Source organism: Zingiber officinale, chromosome 2B (genome assembly GCF_018446385.1).
Source record: "Zingiber officinale cultivar Zhangliang chromosome 2B, Zo_v1.1, whole genome shotgun sequence".
Taxonomy (NCBI): domain Eukaryota; kingdom Viridiplantae; phylum Streptophyta; class Magnoliopsida; order Zingiberales; family Zingiberaceae; genus Zingiber; species Zingiber officinale.
The window spans coordinates 29,990,490-30,010,054 of NC_055989.1; the positions used below are offsets into that span (position 1 = coordinate 29,990,490).

Here is a 19,565-nt window from a genome sequence, read left to right on the forward strand (position 1 = left end):
CCCCTGATATCGTCGGGTATCTAGCTAGCTCCAGGTTAGGATGCACTCACGTGGCCCCACCCTAAATATCCGAGTCAGTTTGACCTACCAACCCGAGTTAGTTAGACTTACTGACCTAAGTTGGTGTGACCTGCTGACCTAAGCTAGTCTTACTTACCAACATGCCGACTTCTCCACCTTCTAGTATGCGAAGAGACATGACAGTTACCATAATGCGAAGGGGCACGATAGTTACAATGGCGACCTTTAGTAAGACGTGTCCCTTAGGCTTCTCTCCATGAGATGCGTCTCTTGTACTTATGTCCCTATATAAGGTAAAGGGTGGAAGGCTCTCTAGAATCTGATCATCATCTACTTTCTCATATGTTTTACTCCATTTTTTTCTCATTTCTCCTTTCTATTATACCTTTTTTGGACTCTCTGATGACTTGGACATCAGAGGGACCTCCCGAAGAGCCCTGTTTGCAGAATCAACTCATCACGAAGAAAATGTTATGTCATGAGGAGAAAGCTTCAATGTCATTGCTCTTTGGTGTGAGGTAGATTTATGTCATCGCGGTGAGATATCTATCACCATATCATTTTGGCATTCTATGGGAAACGCAAGCAAGGACATTGAAAGAAAAAAAAGGAAAAGGGGTTTTCGAAAAAAAATCTGTTTTTTTTTTGTTTGACATCTCCCATTTTGAAAATCCTAATCGGCACTTCCGCGAGTTCTAAAATGCTTTGATATGTTTTTTATTTAATAATACCTTACAAGTTTACTACTATCTTGTCTGCCTGGTGATTAATTATTTTTGCATAATTAGTGATCATAGTGGCAGCGACTTGCAGTCTAACCCCTTTCTATCCCTCTGCTACGTATGGCATCGTGGCGGCATCATCCAAGGCCTGCAACAGTTCATGATCCACACCTAGGTGGCCACGAGCATCTGATAGGAGGGGTGGCGGAGGCTAGCATTCCGCCGCTAGTCTCAGTAGAATCCCGACTCAAGAATCACGTTGATAGCTAACCTCTTCCATCGTTGCCCTTTCCTTCTCCGTCGATGTGGAACCAAGAGCCCTCTCAGGTCCCGTCGCCTGTCCATCAGCTTCCAAAGCATTATTTTGGTCGTCTAGCAAAGATGTCACGAAAGCTTCATCTTCTGAGTTTGAGCCTTTTGCCTCATTCACAGACTCAATCACTATGGAACGAAGAGAATGATGGCTATGAAAGTAGCTAGACCTATGGGCACCTAACCTTCTTTTGTTTTCTTCTTAACTCCTTCCTCTATTTATGACAATTATGATGGCTCTAATTGGAGTTTAAATGTGTAGCAAGGGTATCATCCATCAGACCACTTGCTTTATGTTGTAGTTTGTCAAACGGTCAAGCTTCAAGGTCTCTTACCAGATGTTGAGAAGTATGTTGAACTTGTGCGTGATTATACAGAGAACTTGGAAGATGCAAGAAGGGTGTTTGATGGAATTACTAAGAATGTTGTCATTGGGATTGCATGATCTCAAGCTCTTATGCAGTTATGCTCCTTTTCCAATAATGGTTGAGATCATGGTTTAAAGTGTTGTGTCGAGACGGTCAAAACATCTCGTTCCGCTCGGTAATCGGCACGTGCACGACCTCGGCACCATACTTGCAATAGTTGCGACATGTTGCGCGACCCCATGGCCGCAACAGAGGGGTTGCTCGACCCTACAACAACAACAAAAGGATCGCATAATTCTTCCGCTGTCTCCGCGGAGGCATCGCGCGACCCTGCGACCGCTGCAAAGGAACCACCGTGGTCGCGCCAAAGGAGTCACGCGATCCCCGCCGCCATGGTTGAAGGGTCGTGCAACCCTGCGGCAGCGCCGAAGTCGAGCGAGCTCGCGAGTGGTGCTGAATTTCAGATTTTTTTTAAATTAAATTTAGGTTAATTATTTTAATCAACTCCTAGTTATGATGGAGATAATCTAAAAAGGCTTTATTAAACCCTAATAAACTTATCTAATTAATTTTATATTTCATTTATTTTAATTTAAAAATTATAATAAAAATTTTATTTATTTATTTATCTATTTTCATATCTTTTCCTTTTTTTAAAGATTATTTTTTATATTATTTATTTTTTAAATATTTATGTTAAATATTTTATTTTTTAATTAATATATTTTATATTTAGAAAATACCGAAACTATATCGGCACGGCACGATACGGTACCGAAATCGTATCGTTCCGGTCCAGAATCGAAATTTCGACACGGGTCGAAATTTAAACCTTAGTTGAGATCCAAGGTTTTGATTTGCTTCGTCTGGTAAGTATGTTGATACTCTATATCGGAGTTTCTGTGGAAACCATAATGCAAAAGCATTTTATCATACCATGCAGTTTTGATTTGCTTCATCTGGTAAGTATGTTTGTTAATATATGTCGGGGTTTTATGTGGAAATCATAATGCAGAAAAGCATAGTCAAATGGTCTAGAAGTAGGATGGACCATGTAGGCGACTCAAGGTGCATGGATTGCTGCTTTAAAATCTCCTCCGATGGTGAGTTTGGAAACTTCGACAGCAGATACGGGTCTTATCATTGCCTATTAAAACAAAGATTCCTAAAGGAGATGGTCCTCTATAGATTCCTTCTATTAATTAAATATCTTCAATTTATTAATCTGCATTTAGTTTCTTGGAAAATGTTGAAAATTTTCAGAGCTCAGGAATTATACTTCACTAAGATGATAGTGGTTTATCCCATATCCAATAGTTTTAGGGTGGGCCTTCATATCTTCTTTTCCAAGATGTTGGTGGACCGCCTCACAATCTGGGTCAAGTCTAGACGCCTCCATAATAATCAAACCTTCTTCCTCAACTCACCCTACAACGTTTTTGTATCATATTGATAATTTGCTAATCTTTGGCTTATTTCTATAGATTTACTAACTGCAGACCCGAGTGATTAGTGTTTGTTTTCTTAGATTGCTTCCCTGAATTTTCAAATACCTATAGCCTCTACAACAATTTTCTCTGTCAAAGACAGAGTTGCCTCCAACAATTTTCACTGTCAAAGACAGAGTTGCCTCCAACAATTTTCACTGTCAAAGACAGAGTTGCCTCCAACAATTTTCCCTGACAAGGATAGGGTCGCCACTTAAACTCCTCTGTCAAGAGAGAGTCGCTTTCAAATATTTTTCTTCCGTCAAGGATGGGTCACCACTTATTCTCCTAACTTATATATAGTCGTGGATTGAGCACTTATTTTACTCCATCAGGGACAGGGTCGCCTCAAATAATTTCCTTTGTGAGGGACAAAATCACCACTTACTCTCCCGACTCGGCATAGTCGTGGATTGAGCTCTTTATCCACTCTAGAAGAGTTGAGTCATCATACTCTCCCAACTAAGACTTAGTCATGGATCGAGTTGTTGTCCTAGCCTCATTGGACTCTAGAGCCGGTATCTTCACACCAAGTTCGTTTGTATTCATTTACCTTTTCAATATATTTTGTATCTTTTCCCAACAACTCTCTACCTAACTCAGTTTCTCAAGCCTACTTGAACATTGTGCTGACTCGAACACTTTAATCGAGTCTCGCACAATTACCACTCCTCGACTTGAAGAGACTTGTGATACTGCCGGTATCTAGCTAGCTCGAGGTCGATGCACCCAGTTGACCCACCCCGAGTTGGTCCAACTTGCCGACCTAAGTTGGTCCGACTTGTCGACCTGAGCTGGTCCGACTTCCCGACCTCCTAGCATGTTGACCTCCCGACCTCCTGGCATGCGAAAGGCACCTATAGTTACCATAACTTGAAGGGGCACGACAGTTACAATGGCACCCTTTAGTGAGATGTGTCCCTTGGGCTTCTCTCCATGAGGTGCGTCCCTTGGACTTCTCTTAAGGTAAGGGGAGGAAGGATCTCTAGAATCTAATCATCATCTACTTTCTCATATGCTTTACTCCATTTTTTCTCATTTTCCTTTCTATTTCACTTTTTTGGGACTCCTTGATGACTTAGATATCAGAAGGACCTTGTCGGGTAACTCCCGACCAGCCCTTTGACATGTGTTATTCCTCACAGAATCAACTATGTCACAAGGAGAAGGCTATGTCCCATGGAGAAAGCTTCAACATCATCGCTCTTTGGTGCAAGGTAGATTTCTGTCGCCACATCGTCCTCCTATTGATCTCAACATATTGTCACAATTGAATGTCTCACCCACATTGCTCAATGCCACATGATAATAATATAAGTGAAAGTACATGAAGCAACAAAATTTACTGTGGACATAACAAAAATAGAATGGAGATTATTAATAGATCATCGATTCAAAGTTGAATGGAGATTATCCTGAGGACACGATTCCCATGTGATGGAATGACAAGCTAAGCAATTCCACAGAATTAACTGGACGAAAAACATGGCCAGAAATAATGTTGGTGTGCAGAATCTCACAAAAGTTACGGACAGCAGGTTTACCTGAGTAAAAAGATCTGCCAAACAAGTTAGAAGATTCTCCTCAGCATCTCCATTATTCTTGTTATTTGTATAATAATCTAATAATTGTTCTCGAAAGGGAATGCAAAAATAAAGAGCCTGTAATTACAAAAATCACAATTAACAACTAAGTTATAATATGAGAAAAAGAACTAAAAGAATAAGCTTATACAAGATGTCAATGTAATTAAAATCTGCAACTCAAAACATTCCAGAGAAAGTACCTTCTATAAAAATCATGAACAGGGAATTTAAAACAAAATGGAAGATGAAAAATGGAAGACGGAAGATGGAAGATGGAAGATGGCAAGAGAAAAAATATGGTGTAAATGCAAAATAAAATTTTCCATTGCCTGAAGTAACAAAAATTAGAGAAAAGCAATAATAGACAAAATTCATAATTATTCGCTCCAGGTTTAATGCTATTGTGTCTCAAATACCTTGAGGGTTTGGAATATAAGAAAAATTTTCTTAGCCATTTAATGTGTTATTATACATAATCGGTAAAAGCAGAGAGTAGTTCAACTCAATGAGCATGGGGATTAAAGCAAATCACAATGAACTGACATTGTGAAGTCAATAAAACCTCAAGCTTGAACAAACCATGTTCCAAAGATCAACGTATTTTGAGTTTTAGGTAAGATAAAGAGATTTTATTGTTGGTACCGGAAACACAAGATAATCGATCCTGATTTTAATATTGGCAAAGAATTCAAAGTTAAAATGTATTGTGATCTAATAAGGTTGACTAAGTGTGTAGGTAGTTCAACCAAAAAATCCTAGTAGGTCAAGTTGACAAGATATTAGACAAGTCAAAAGTCTTAACAGACACTAGGCATAGGGAAAACTCTAGTTGCGGGTAGGCAAGAAAGTCCTAATCGGTGGGACCTATCAAGAAGACTTGGTAGATCGAGTACACCAGGCGGGAAGTCTAGACGAAAGACCGGACGTCTAGCAGGTCGATGGGTCTGGAGGATTAGACATCGAGACGAAGCCCTGGGTCAGATGATCGAATGTCGAACAAAAAAATATAAACAGGTCTAGAGAACCGGATGTTTGGCAAGTCAGGTAAACCCTCCTAATAGTAGATGAGAACGCGTTCCCATGAAGGAAACGGTAAGTATAGGTTCGACCTAGGGTTTCAACAAAATCCAAAGTCAAGGCTGGACAGTCCTGAGAATGTCAAATCATTTATATCTTATATTATGTCTGTTTTGCTAACTCTGTGAGGTAGGAAATTAAAACTAGAAGTTGGCCTGAAAAAGGGCTTCCAAGCGCCTAGAGTGGACCCAGGAGACCAAAGGTCCAGAGCCCCAACTCATCTAGGCACCTGGATAGACCTGAATCTAGCCACATGTGATGCTGAGTTGGCACGCTCAAATTGGCCAGCGCACGTTAGTTTCCACGTGCTCGGGATCCAAGCGCTTAGAAAAGGATAAAAGCAACTCAGATAGAGCTTCGCCCTAGTGTAGACACGTCAGCGGTATAGGCGCCCAGGAGTGGTCTAGCTGCCTAGAGTTGGATAACTCAGTGACGAAGGTGGATTGGATAGGCTTCGGTGGAGGCGCTTGGAGATGATCCAAACGCCTGGAATGGCTTATAAAAAGCACCTTCGACCAAGAGCTCAACACAACTTCAATCAAGCTTCCAAGTGCTCTAACTACTGTCTCGCTCCCGAACACCAACGCTATACCGAGACACTACCAGGGTTACAAATGTCGTTTCGTGCCACCCGGCACGGGCGGTTTTTACCGTTCCGCCGGGCAGCCGAAACCGGCACGGGGGGAGTCCCCGTCTCGGCGTCGCCGGAGGAGACGCGGGACGCCTCCGTCGGTGCCGGAGGAGACGCGGGACGCCTCCGGCGGCGTCCCGCGACGCCTTCGGTACCGAAGGCGTCGTGCGCGACGCCTTCTGCAGCGTCGCGCACGACGGCGTCTGCAGCGCCGGACGTGTCCGGCAGGGTCGCCGGACGTGTCCGGCAGGGTCGCCGGACGCTTCCGGCGCCGCCGGAGGCGTCCGGCGACGCTTCCGACGCCGCCGGACTCCCCTCGCGGGATCACCCGCGACCATCGCGGCGCGCGACCTCGCGATCGTGTACTGCGCGTTTTTTTTTTTTATTTTTTTTCTGTTTTTAATAAATATTTATTTTATTTAATTAATTTAAAGAATTCCCAAGGAGGATATGCGGAGGATGTGTGATATTTCGAAGAGGCTTTTATAAACCCTAATTAAATTATCCTAATAAAATAAATAAAAAATATATTTAAAATTAAAATAAATTAAATAAATTTTATTAATTAATATTCTGAAAAAATAATATTTTAAATTTCATTTAAAAATTTTAAAAAATATATAATAATTTTTATTTATATTCTAATATATTTTTTATTATTTTAAATTTCATTTAAATTTTTTAAAAAATTCTAAATTTTTTTTAAAAAAATCTAATAAATTATATTTATATTCTGATATTTTTTTTATTTTTTTTACTTGATATTTTTATTATTTAAAATATATATTATTTAATTAATAATTAATTAAATGAATAAATAGTTAATTTATATAATTATTATTAATATAAAGTAATATCTTGTATTAATTTTTTATTATTATTATTATTATTATAGATACTTCCATTTTAATTTGAATTATTAATATATCAATTCTATTTAAATAAAATTATTTTTAATTATTTTTTCTAACAATATTAAATTATTCAATAATTGAGAACTTATAATAAATCAATATACAACTTATTTTTATATACACAATAAACATATTTATCTTATAATTACTATAGATAAATAAAAAATACCGAAACTGTATCGGCACGGCACGATACGATACCGAAACTGTACCGTTCCGGTCTGAGACCGAAACCTCGGCACGGGTCGAAATTTTAAACCTTGGACACTACTCTAACAGATGCACAGAAGTCCACATCTCGATATTGTCAGTATAATTTTATTATTGCATTCGTCTTTTTCGTAAGTGTTTTATAAGGACGGTATACTTGTTACCGCTCCTAATCTTTTGTAAATGACGAACTGATAGTGGATTGTCCATCGAAAGCGATCAACGATCACAGGCCTTGAACTAGTAGTCGTCGGACTTTGAACCACGTAAAAAAAACTTGTCTTTTCTGTGCTTGTCTTTATTTTATTCCGCTGCATACTTTTCGAAAACCATGAAAAAGTGAAACATGCAATTCACCTCCTCTAGTGCTTCTTCGATCCTATAATTAGTATCTTTTTTTTAGTTTTTCATTTTCAGATTTTCACCTTAAGTCAGAATTGGTGCAACAACATCTTCAAACAAAATTTTCAATTTTTTTTAATAGCTCAAAATTAGTGCAACACCACTCGAACCAATTTTTAGTGTTCTTAATTCTTTACTCCCGCCCTACTAATCCAAGACCAAGTGCATTTCTCTCGATTTTATCTGTGTGCATGATGTTATCTTTGACATGGCCATTAAGAAGACTACGATACCACTAGTCCACCTCTTTTCTCCACTGAGGACTTTTGCTACTAGAAGGGTCGAATGAAGTACCACCTCAAAACTCAGTTGGAGATGTAGATCGTGATCCAAACTGGAGTCACACTCCCCATCGAAAATAGAGAACCCCTCACTTGCGACAAATAGGAAGTACTAACGAAAAAGAAGGTCGAAGCTAATGCTAAGGCAACTCAAACCCTACAATACGGCTTAACCAAAGAAAAGTTGAACCGGGTTGGACCCTTCAGCAGTGCCAAAGAACTATGAAATAAATTGATCGAGCTACACGAATGCACTTCTGACACTAAGGTATCAAAATGTGATTTAATTTTAGATAAATTATATAATATAAAAATGCAGGAAGGAGAATCGGCAAGCCAGCTCCACGCTCGCATCCAAGATCTCAACCGTCTTCATGCGATCAGTCAGCAAGTTGAAAATTGTGACATAATAAGGTATACTCTTAATGTTTTTCATAAGAACACCTTGTGGGCATCTATGGTAGATGCTTTCAAAGTTTCCAAGGACCTCTCAATTATTAGGTTAGATGAGTTATTTTCTGAGTTTGAATTACATGAGCAGACTAATACACGCCCAAACGAGAAAGATATTGCATTACTTGCAACTTTGTAAGTAAAATCAAGATGAAGGAGCCGAAGCACAAGTTCCGATCCGAACCCGGGAGGTCTTGCATGTCTATGGATATAAGGACCGGACATCGAGAGGAAGCCCGGGAGGTTAGAGGATCGGAAGCCGAGCACAAAGTCCAAACATGTCTGGAGGACCGAATGTTTAGCAAGTCAAGTGAACCCTCCTGAGAGGAGTAGATGAGGTCGCATTCCCTCGAAAGGAACACTAAGCGTCAGTCCGCCCTAGATCGTCGAATCCTTTATATCTTATATTATGACTCTGTGATGCAAGAAATCAAAGTTGGAAGTTGACTAGGAAAAGGGCTTCTAGGCATATGGAGTGAACCTAAGCAACCAAAGGTTTGGGCACCCCAACTAGTCTAGGCGCCTGATTAGACCCGAATCCAGCCACGCGTGCAACTGAGTTGGCACGCTCCGATTGGCCGATGCACGTCAACTTCTAGGCACCCAAGAGGGATCGCCTGGGAAGGGATAGAGACAACTCGAATAGAGCTTTGCCCTGGTGCAACCATGTCAGCAGTCCAGACTCCTGGAAGTGGTGGAGTTGGATAACTCGGTGACGAAGGTGGATCGAATAGGCCTAGGTAGTGGTATAATTTTATTATTGCAATAGTCTTTTTCGTACGTGTTTTATAAAGACGGTAAATTTATTACCGCTTTTAATCTTTTGTAAACGACAAATTGATAGTGGATTGTCATTGAAAGCGATCAACGATTGCAAGCCTTAGACTAGCTGTCGTCGGTTTGTGAAAACGCGAAACACGCTATTCACCCCCAAAAAGTTCAAATGCACTGTACACTAAGTTCAAATGCACTTCGATCCTACATTTATTTTGTGAAATTTAACTCAAACTGACCTTGAAATGCACTGTATACTAAGTTCAAATGCAAAAGCCTAGTAAAACCCAAAAAGAATGTCTTAAAACCAATCAACAAAAAATCATTGTTTGGCAAGATGGAGCCATTAATCGACTAAATGATCTAGTAGTTTATGACTATCTTGTTTTTTGCATATCGACCCTTTAAGCAACTTTTGAAAGTTCCCTAATTATCCAAAATCCCTTGAATCTCAACACCTAGGATATAGAGCAGTAGAACTGAAAGAGTCATCCTTTTTCAAAGAACATAACATATCATGAGCATAGAAGCCATTTTAAGTTGCCTTATGTTACCAAATGTGCATATCTTAGTTATGGAATAACATCAACTGAATGAGCTATCATCTAGCAATTCATGGCAATTTATCCTGTTTTTTCCCACAGGCTCTTCAAGCAGCACGCAAAGGAGTTTCTAATTATCTGAAACCCCTTGATAAGCATTTTTCAACACTTTAGATCTAGAGCGGCAGAGCCCAAAAAAGTTGTCCTTTTTAATTCAGTAATAATATCTTGAGCAGTAAAGCCCAAAAAATTCATCCGTGTTCATTTTAGTTATAATTAATAACTTGAATACCATCTTGAAGCTATTACACGTAGAGAAAGGCTTTTTCTTCTTTTTTCTAATACTGTACAAGGATGAACCTGAGGTTTTTCTTCTTTTTATTTAAATATTGTACAAGGACTAACCTGAGGAGCCTTATCTTCCCCAATGAAAATTTCAGTATTTTCATTTTCTTCAGTTACCTTTTTTCTAGCTTAGTTTCGAAGATCAGGTTTTAAAGGGAGTAAGCACCATTGGTGTGGTTTAGTGACCTCATGAAAACCTGCAGCTAAAGGTGTAGCCCACTCTCAAGAAGATAAGGGGCTATGAAGGTAGATGTTTTGAGAAGAGAGAACCAAAATGAGATGTTGATGCACTGAAAGAAACTCAACACATAGAAGCAGAAAAATTATGATTAATTGAACATGATTAAAACAGAAACCAAAACCGGTATCCAAAACCTAGAACACAAAAAACAGAACCAAGAAATCAGAACAGCAACCAGAACCCTGTAACTAGAATCAGAAACCAAAACTCAGAACCAAAAAACCAGAACCCAACAAATCAAAAACTACAACTAGAACCTATAGACCATAACTCAGAACTCAAATAACCAGAACCAGAATCCAAACAAATTAGAAACTATAACTAATACACAAAAAATCGGAAACAGAACCAAAACAAATAGAGACCGGACAAGCAGACAGACAAAAACAAGATAGACAGACAAGGCAGGCAAACCAAATAGGAGGATCTAATCAAGTACTCTCAAAGTATATATCCAAACTGGGAATAGAAAACTTTGATTCACCAACAGCCAATTCTGAAGAAATAAGGTACTACCAAGGTAGATGTTTTGATAAGAGAAAACCAAAGTGAGATGTTGATGCACTCAAGAAATAGATTGAGAAAAATTATTATTAATTAAACATAATAATACATAGAATTCTAACTTCTTTTATAAACTCACAATACGACTCATTCTTCATAAAACTGCAGCCTAGTTATCCCAAAATTCTCGAGCAAACTCTCTAAACAAACAATTAAAATGGTCAAAGTGATCTACTTAGAAGTGGTAAATATAGTACAGTGTTATTTTAAAAAAAAAACTAAGGGGTTGGAAAAACAGTAATCAATGAGACTCATTATATTAGCTTCACAGTTCTTTAATTAAGTATCGCCAATTCACATATAAAGCAAATGTGCATATAGGAGTACCAGTCTCTCTAGATTAAAGTATGCCAGAATTATATATTCTTATATTTAACTTAAACTTTAGTTCAAATACACAATTCATTTCATTATTAAGTGGAACCATCTTGCATTGAACGGTATCGAAGTAGAGTTGCATCATAGTAGTTGAAAACTAATTAGTCTTGGGTTGATCTACTTGGAGCTCAACGGGAGCAATTGTCCCATTGGGCAAAAGAAAAACGAAAGGATACTATAGTTTTAATATAAATCTCCTGTATAATCATATATACATGCAATTTGAAGGGGAGCCTTGGCGCGACGGTAAAGTTATTGTCATGTGACCAAAAGGTCACAGGTTCGAATCCTGGAAACAGTCTCTTGCAAAAAGCAGGGTAAGGCTGCGTACAATGGATCCTTCCCCATGACTCCACATGGCGGGAGCTTCGTGCACCGGGCTGCCCTTTTTTTTTACTATAACTAATGAGTCAATTCATTTTAATATCCTATTAAACCATTGTGGATGAGTCTTCACTAAGACAGCAATGCACTTGTTACATTGATTTTTTTTATTATTATATAATTCCGTTGACAATTTAACAACATGTGCATTTAGAATTCGGAATTACCAAAGGACACACCAAACTTTACAAATTACTAAAGAACTACCTTTAACTTAAAACTGTTGGCATTCCCAAAATAACCTTGTGCTCCCTCAAACATCCATACAACTTTTTAAATGGTCTATGAGGGTCAAAATCCAAAAGGGTATGAATGGATTTACTTTGATGGTCTTCTGGTGATCAGTATAAAGAATGGCATAAATGGATTCCTATACTTTGATTGCACTGGTAATTTCGTATTATCATTATGATCATTAGAAGAGCACCTTGATGCCTTTCAACAGTCAAAGTAAGGGCATGAATAGGAAACACCAAAATTGGAATAGCAGTCTTATATTATCATTTTGGCCAATAGAAATATATTAAGGTGAACAACATCTTGACAACCTTAACTAACTTCTTGTACCAAAATAATACATTTATAAATGATAATTGATGAACTTCAATTGGAAAGTGATAGATTGCGACTCTCAATCCATTTAAGATTCTACTAGGAGTTTATTCATGTCCACATTGCTTGATTTTGAACATCAAAATGTTTTGATAGTTTTATGGCCAACATTTAGGCAATCATAGGGGTGTTTCGAAAATGGCAATAGTGGAAGCTGTGTCCTTTGATAATTTACAAAGGTGTGTCCGTTAGTAAATTCAACACCCTATATGACCATTAGTAAAATGTCATATTTCTTTATTAAGCACAATTTTATTTTTATCTTCAATGCATTAACCAAGCTTTAAAATCTTAAGCCATGTCAGCATTTTGATTTTTAACCAAAAGTTTCGATATCGTGCCAATGTTTTAATGTATGGTGCCACTAATGGATTGGAGGTTAAATGAGGAAGGAGATGAAGCATAATAAGGAACATTGTTTGTGCCGAGCATAACTTTGCCATCTCGTGTGAAACGGTCGAAATGTATTATTCCAATAAATTCTCAAAATTTGATACACTTAGCATAAAGAATGTCTCATTCTTTTGTTTCATCCCTTTCCTCCTTCAATCTCGAGTTATCACCTAAGGGTGTCAATTCGGGTGGGTCGGGTCGGGTCGAGTTTTTTTTTTTTAACCCAACCCAAACCCAATCCGAACCCGAGTTCAACTCAAAACTCCTAAACCCGAACCCGACCCAGATAACCCAAAAATCATATTCAAAAAAACTTGTTTTGGTTATTTTCCCTATAATTCTTCACTTTTATCTCAATACTCCATCATTATTATACAAACATGATATTAATATACATAAAAACATCTTAATTTTCAAAATAAAATTCGATTTAATCCAAAAAAAAACCCACCAAACCCTATATTTAGGTTAACCCCATGTCAACCCAAGCTCGACCCGACCCAACCCGAAAATTTTTAACCCTCCAACACAAACCCGACCAAAACCCAAAAATGCCCAATTCGAACCTGATTTTTTTCGAGTTGACTCGGGTTGGGTCGTCTGGTCGGATTCATTTTTGACACTCTATTGTCACCAACACCATGCATCGAAGTGTCGACACGATATCGAATCAATATTGTTTCAATCAAAGGCCGAAACAACATGACTCGAGATTTTAAACCTTGATTCCAAGTAATATTGAGTTTCGATAATTTATCGGAACGATACAAGATTTCAAACCATGGCATTAACTTTTATATTCATCACTAATTTTTAATATTTACAAGCATTAAATATTCCTCATATTTTAATATGCACTATTTTTATTTCAAATGGATTAATTTCATATAGGTTTTAAAAAATCATTGCTATTTTCTAAAATTCACAAGCCTTGAATATTCCTCATATTTTAATCATATAGTTATGTTGTTATCTATTTTCCAATACATTTACACATTGCTAGAAAAGGTAAGAAGGAAAATCCAATTACTAAAAAAATTTATTTTTATAACATTCCATTGAAATCAATGGAATTAACAACTTCTAACTTCTAAATTAACCGATACAAATAATTTTCAATTCAAATTACAATTGCAAAAATATTATTTTTTTCACTCTAGTACAATTGATTGCCACTTGTAATATAAAAATAGCATTAAGTTTCCATAGATATGTTTATGAATTTTACCTAGCATGATTAAACCTACGTTTAAAAAATCCTAACTAGTTTAAGCAAGGTAAATTTAACTAAAGTAGGATGAAAATATAAATTATATACCACATGAATATTATCCAACTAGGAATGGTCATATGTCCTTCAAGCCAATTCTTGATGATTATTTTTTATATTTACTTTAAAAACATGATTTTAATAGTTTGATTTGATAAGCAATTTGACTTGGGTGACTAGCATTTGGCCCTGAATAGTTTTTTATTGTTCCGTTAAGACAAGTGCCCAAGCTAGATTTAAATAAACAAAATTCAAAGTTAAGTTGGTGTGTTACGGCAATTTAGCCAAAGTAAATGCATTTTGGGTGATTCTTGCAAAATAAGGTTTAAAATGAATTTTTTGGTGAAACTCACAATTAAGATTTAAAATCTCAAGTTGTGACTGAGTTTTGATCTCTTATCGAAATGATATAATTTTGGTACCATATTATGTAATGCTAGTAGAGTTCCAACAGCCGTAAGAAATTAAACTATTATATAATATATAACAAATAAATTAACCTAACCAAAATTTATTTATTATAAATTATTTAAAGGTATAAATTATACAAAGTTATAAATTATATGACTATCTAATAAATTATATAAAAAAAAGGGCAGTCCGATGCACAAAATTCCCGCCATGCGGGGTCCCGGGGAAGGATCCATTGTGCGCAGCCTTATCCTGCTTTTTGCAAGATACTGTTTTCAGGATTCGAACCCGTGACCTTTTGGTCACATGACAACAACTTTACAGTTGCGCCGAGGCTCCCCTTCTATCTAATAATTATATAATAGATTTTTAATAAATTAGATAAATTATAAACTGCATAACAAATTATATAATAAATTATGCAAATTATAATTAAGTGTTAGAATTACGGATTGAGTCCCAAACTAAAATAGTGGACGCGAACACTAGGCGCACACAGATTTTGCCCTTGCCGACCTTAACTGCACTTGAAAACAATGAAAGAAGAAGAAAAGGACGACAAAGAAGGGGAAGAGGAGAGAGTTTAACTTAAGGTTTCATCATTGCTAGAGTGGAACAGAGTGTTCTAAAATTCACCATCAAGGAGCTTCATCGATGCTAAAGTTTCGCCTCTTTGATTGTGTGAAATTAAAGTTTCTTCCTCACCTTGCCCCTGTGAGTCCTCACATGTTGATTGGCAGGTAGAATGATAAATCAATCAGTGTTGGGCTCTGCTAGGTCAACACTTTCAATCATTAGTTTCAAGAAAAAATAGTGTGGTTGTGTTTCAAAGAAGTATACATAGGATTAACGAGTGTTTATTGAGGCAAAACGGATTATAGAATAATAGTGCAAATAGATGAGTTCTTATCGAGGTGAAATGGATTATAGAATAATAGTGCGTATATATGAGTGTTTATTGAGGTGACGACAAAAAGACAAGAAAAGAGAATCGGAGAAAGTCAACCAAAATGTTTAGCAATAATATATATATATATATATATATAATTAAAAAAAACAAAATAGTAAGGATTTTATATCAAATTTCTGTTCATGAAAGTTGGTAAGAGGGAGTAACTCATGTTGACAAAATTACCAACCAATGTTAGGCACTCTAGATGAATAACATATGTACTTTGAGGTAGTTTACAATGAGAATTAAGAGTCAAACTACATGAACCAAACTCAACCAATGACAGACTAACACGTGTCCAAGAGAAGGTTTATAGTGAGAATAGAAATCAAAGTATGTGGATCAATCCCAACCAACTAGATGTTAACATGTGTCCAAACAATATGGGTAAGTTAAATCCACCTAAATGACTCTACCACATGACAACTCCTTATTTGGTAGACACACTTTAAACTATAAAGAAGGAATCAAGGCCACAAAAAAGCGATTCTCTTTGAAGTATTTGAGGACCTACTATATTGCTCCATAAAACCTAGAAGATAATCCTCTCGCAACTTCACTCACAATCTCACTTCGACTAAACTCACCAAATCCTCTCTCCGCCTCAATCTTGGGGGTCGCAATTCAAATTGGGGGTCATAAATGGATTGTATCTCATTCGCCTACAATACATTTCATACAAACTTATACGTGTTTAGATCTATAAGCCATTTCCAGATTTTTTATAAACGAGCTGACCCACGGCGTCTAACTAAATGGGTTAGGGTTAGATGGACTATAAATAGATTATGTGACATGATCCGCTTAATAAATTTAAATAAAAAAGAAAACTTACTAATTTAAATAATTATACACAAATTTAAAAAATATAATCCATAGGATATTGTGTTATATTTTACATGTTATTATATTGAATATTTATAACATATATATAACTTAGATGAATATTTTTAAGAGTTAATGCCATGGTTTGAACTTGGTTGTGTCAAACTTTCGTTTGAACATCTTATTATAAAGGGTTAACCTGTTAAGCAAAAATTCATGTTGAACTTGGTTGTGTCAACTTTTGTCACCCCTACCTCAAGATAAGCCTAAAAACCACTTTACAATGCCCTGTAACTAAACTCCATTTCAACCAATAGCCAAAACTTATCCAAAACTCATCCACTTCAGGAAAATTGTTTAGCTTTTAACCTAACTTAACTAACATAATTCAAGTAATTCGATTGAACCCCACTTGACTCCATACCCACTCTAATTGAACTCCCGGTAGTGTGGCCAAACTAAACTGATAACTAAATGCACACTGGCCGAACTCCCAACTTAATCTCCAATAGACAACTTTTTCCAACTGAGATACAAGCTTGTTGGAGAAGCTACCAGAGGCTACACATTTTGTAGTTTCAGCCATAATATAAACTGACAACTTAGCAAACCCACAAGGGTTCACTAGATAGCTGTAGATATGTCTACTTTAAGTTTAGCATATTTCCCATTTTCTAATGTCATGTATTTGTGTTGCCAATTAACTTAACCTTTTCTCCAAGTAATTGGTAGATCCGTTGTCTGAATCAGGTAGCTGGTTCATTTGTTTCTAACTAATCCACTGACTTGTCAAATACAACAAGTATAACAAAGGCACTGCCATTTCTTCAACTAACATGTACTACTCGGTTCCTTGGCGTCAAATCGAAAACGAGATGCATGTTTCGGGTCATCAACCATTATAATCAAATAGAAAACCTTGCGACTTTTCCTTTTAAATAGATCCAAGTAAGAAAGAAGCGGGGAAGCAAACCTGCAATACGCTGTTGCAATAGCAAGTGTTTCCAAAGTTCTCAAGGCCGAAGTAGCGTTCGCCTTCCGGGAACTGATCACCGAGGGCCTTCTCGAGCTTGGAGCCGGTGGCCCCCATTACCATCCACTTGTCCCACAAGCCACCGGCGACGCCGCTGAGGTAGCGGAAGCTGGAGCCCAGACCGGAGCGCGCCTTCTCCGGCCCCCTCTCAATAGCGTCCGTTGACGAAGAGGGATCCACGATTAAAAAATTAGGAGGCTTCTAGGGTTCGACGAGGGAATTGCTGAGGCCAAGACTCCGATCCTTGAATGAACTAGCGAATCAAGGAAGCGGGGGAGGAGGAGAAGAAATGGCGATTGACGTGGGATTTCTTTTTTTTCTGTCGTTCACTTCTATTTGTTCGTCGTCGTCGACGGATGGGATCTATCTGTTTTGACTCCGCAGGCAGGCGCAGCTTTTGTCCTAATAATCGTTTCTACTAAAAACCACGATATTTTGGGCGCTCCCCATCACACACTTCATTTCATTTAAAAGACAGATACAGTTATTTCATTTGTGTGTTTGCTACAGTCTCCAATTGACTACCGGAGGACAGAAGTTATTATAATAAATAAGGGTATATTCTTACAAAGCTAAATGAGTAATCCTCTCAGGGGTCAACTATATCTTCTTAATTTTTCTCCAGATAATCATGACGCCAATGGAATCGGGCTGCTGAGATCGTAGATTCCATCTTACAATTTATCTATTTGCTTGCCAACTAAAAAAATACCTCTCCATAATGCAGTAGGGCATCTTCATAGTATTATAAATATTCATGATTTGATTCTTAATTATAGCACATTACATGATATTTTTTTCTATTGGAATAATAAAACTGGGATGTTAGACTATTAAGCCTCCTATTACAAGTACTTTCGAATTTATCCTAATAATCGATTGAAACTTCTGTGGAGTCGGATAGATCATCTCAAGAATTAATCAATTCGAAGGATGGAAACATGGTGCTAACTAAAAAAAAAATATTTAAGGCCATGAATCAAAACATAGCCATGTGAACTATGTGATGGTAAGCGTTGGGCCAGTATGCATTATAGGATCAGTGGAATCGAGAGAAGGGGTGATTATCAATCATTGCTTTCTCATTTTTCTCATTCATTCCTTCTATAAAGTTAGTCGCAATGGATAAAAATAAATTAAACAAGAATGAAGGAGAAGAGGATACACTGATTTACTTAGTTCCAAGGCATATATATAGGAGGCATCCGATCACTAGTATTCTCCTTTCCGAATATCTTTCAGAGTTGGAGAAATCTTCTTATGGAATTTTTTTCAAGAACAATATATAAAAACAATAATAGCAATACTTGTAAGCAAAATCAAACACGTTGATGATTGGTGCTGAAGCCTTGAGTATCCCGCACTCCTAGTGCTTCCCTGGTCATACGAGCAACGTGTTGTTGTCTTTACTTTCGAGCATCGAGAATGAGTAGTAGCAAGATTGATGTCCCGAGTTCTTTTCCTGAGGCTTCTTTTATAAGCTTTTTTGGTTAATCGATCAAGCTTGATAAGTCTATAGATCTTGGTCAAAATGGATCTCCACGACTAAGTTTATCACAATCTACTATCTCATCATTATCAAGTTTATTGGTCGATCGAAAAAAAATTTCGATCTACCAAACCATGTCAGGTGATAAGTGTGAAGTATATAAAGTTTTCAGCATGTTTTAGCACTACATTCGACCCACTTTTGCATGCATAATTCGTGGTAACTTGATTCTCTGCTTCATTTTCATGTTTTATTGTTCCTAGATACTGTTCTCATTTATTGTGGATGATAGGAGTGAAGATTGGAGCGAAACGAAGAGCAAAAAGACCAAGTCAAGGAGCTCTGCCCTGCCACGGGCAGTCGTGGCCAACGCCACAGCCCGTGGCAGGCTCTACCGCCCTGCCACGGGCAGTCATGGCCAGCTCCACAACCTTTTTGCAGGCTCAGTTATCGTGCCACGACGCGACCATGGCTAGCACCACGGCCTGTGGCAGGCTTGGTTGCCACACCACAGGCACTCGTGGCCAGTGCCACAGCCTGTGGCAACAGGATCTAAGCATGTACGCCTCGCTATGAGTGGTCGTACCTAGCAACATGGCCCGTGGCGAGCCTCCAACCCCCCAACGACTATAAAAGACAATTCATTCATCAAAGCTAGGGATCTCAATTTGGGATCATCCAAGGACCCCATGGCGACTGAAAAGGAGTATTTGAAGCCGTTCCGAAGCCATCCAAGCACCAAAGAGCCATCGGGAGCATCTAGGAGGAGGATTCTTCAAGTAATCTAAACATTTTCTTCCTCTTTTCAGCTTTCTCTAATTTCAAAACTATTTGATTTCTATTATTAATGACGTTTGCTGGTTGTAACCCCTTGGTTATGGAGTAATT

General features: G+C 37.7%; 1 protein-coding gene across 1 annotated transcript in view; it reads right to left on the reverse strand.

Annotated features, from left to right (window-relative positions):
• The window catches only part of LOC122045550 (ubiquitin carboxyl-terminal hydrolase 4-like), a 35,431-nt gene extending 17,821 nt beyond the window's left edge, over positions 1-17,610 (reverse strand). Inside the window, exons 1-2 of the mRNA XM_042605817.1 lie at positions 17,129-17,610; positions 4,455-4,571 (exon numbers count right to left, since the gene is read on the reverse strand). Of these exons, the coding sequence (XP_042461751.1) occupies positions 4,455-4,571; positions 17,129-17,251 (240 nt within the window). The 5' untranslated portion in view covers positions 17,252-17,610. The remainder of the gene's footprint in view (positions 1-4,454; positions 4,572-17,128) is intronic.
• Between the last annotated feature and the right edge of the window lie 1,955 nt (positions 17,611-19,565).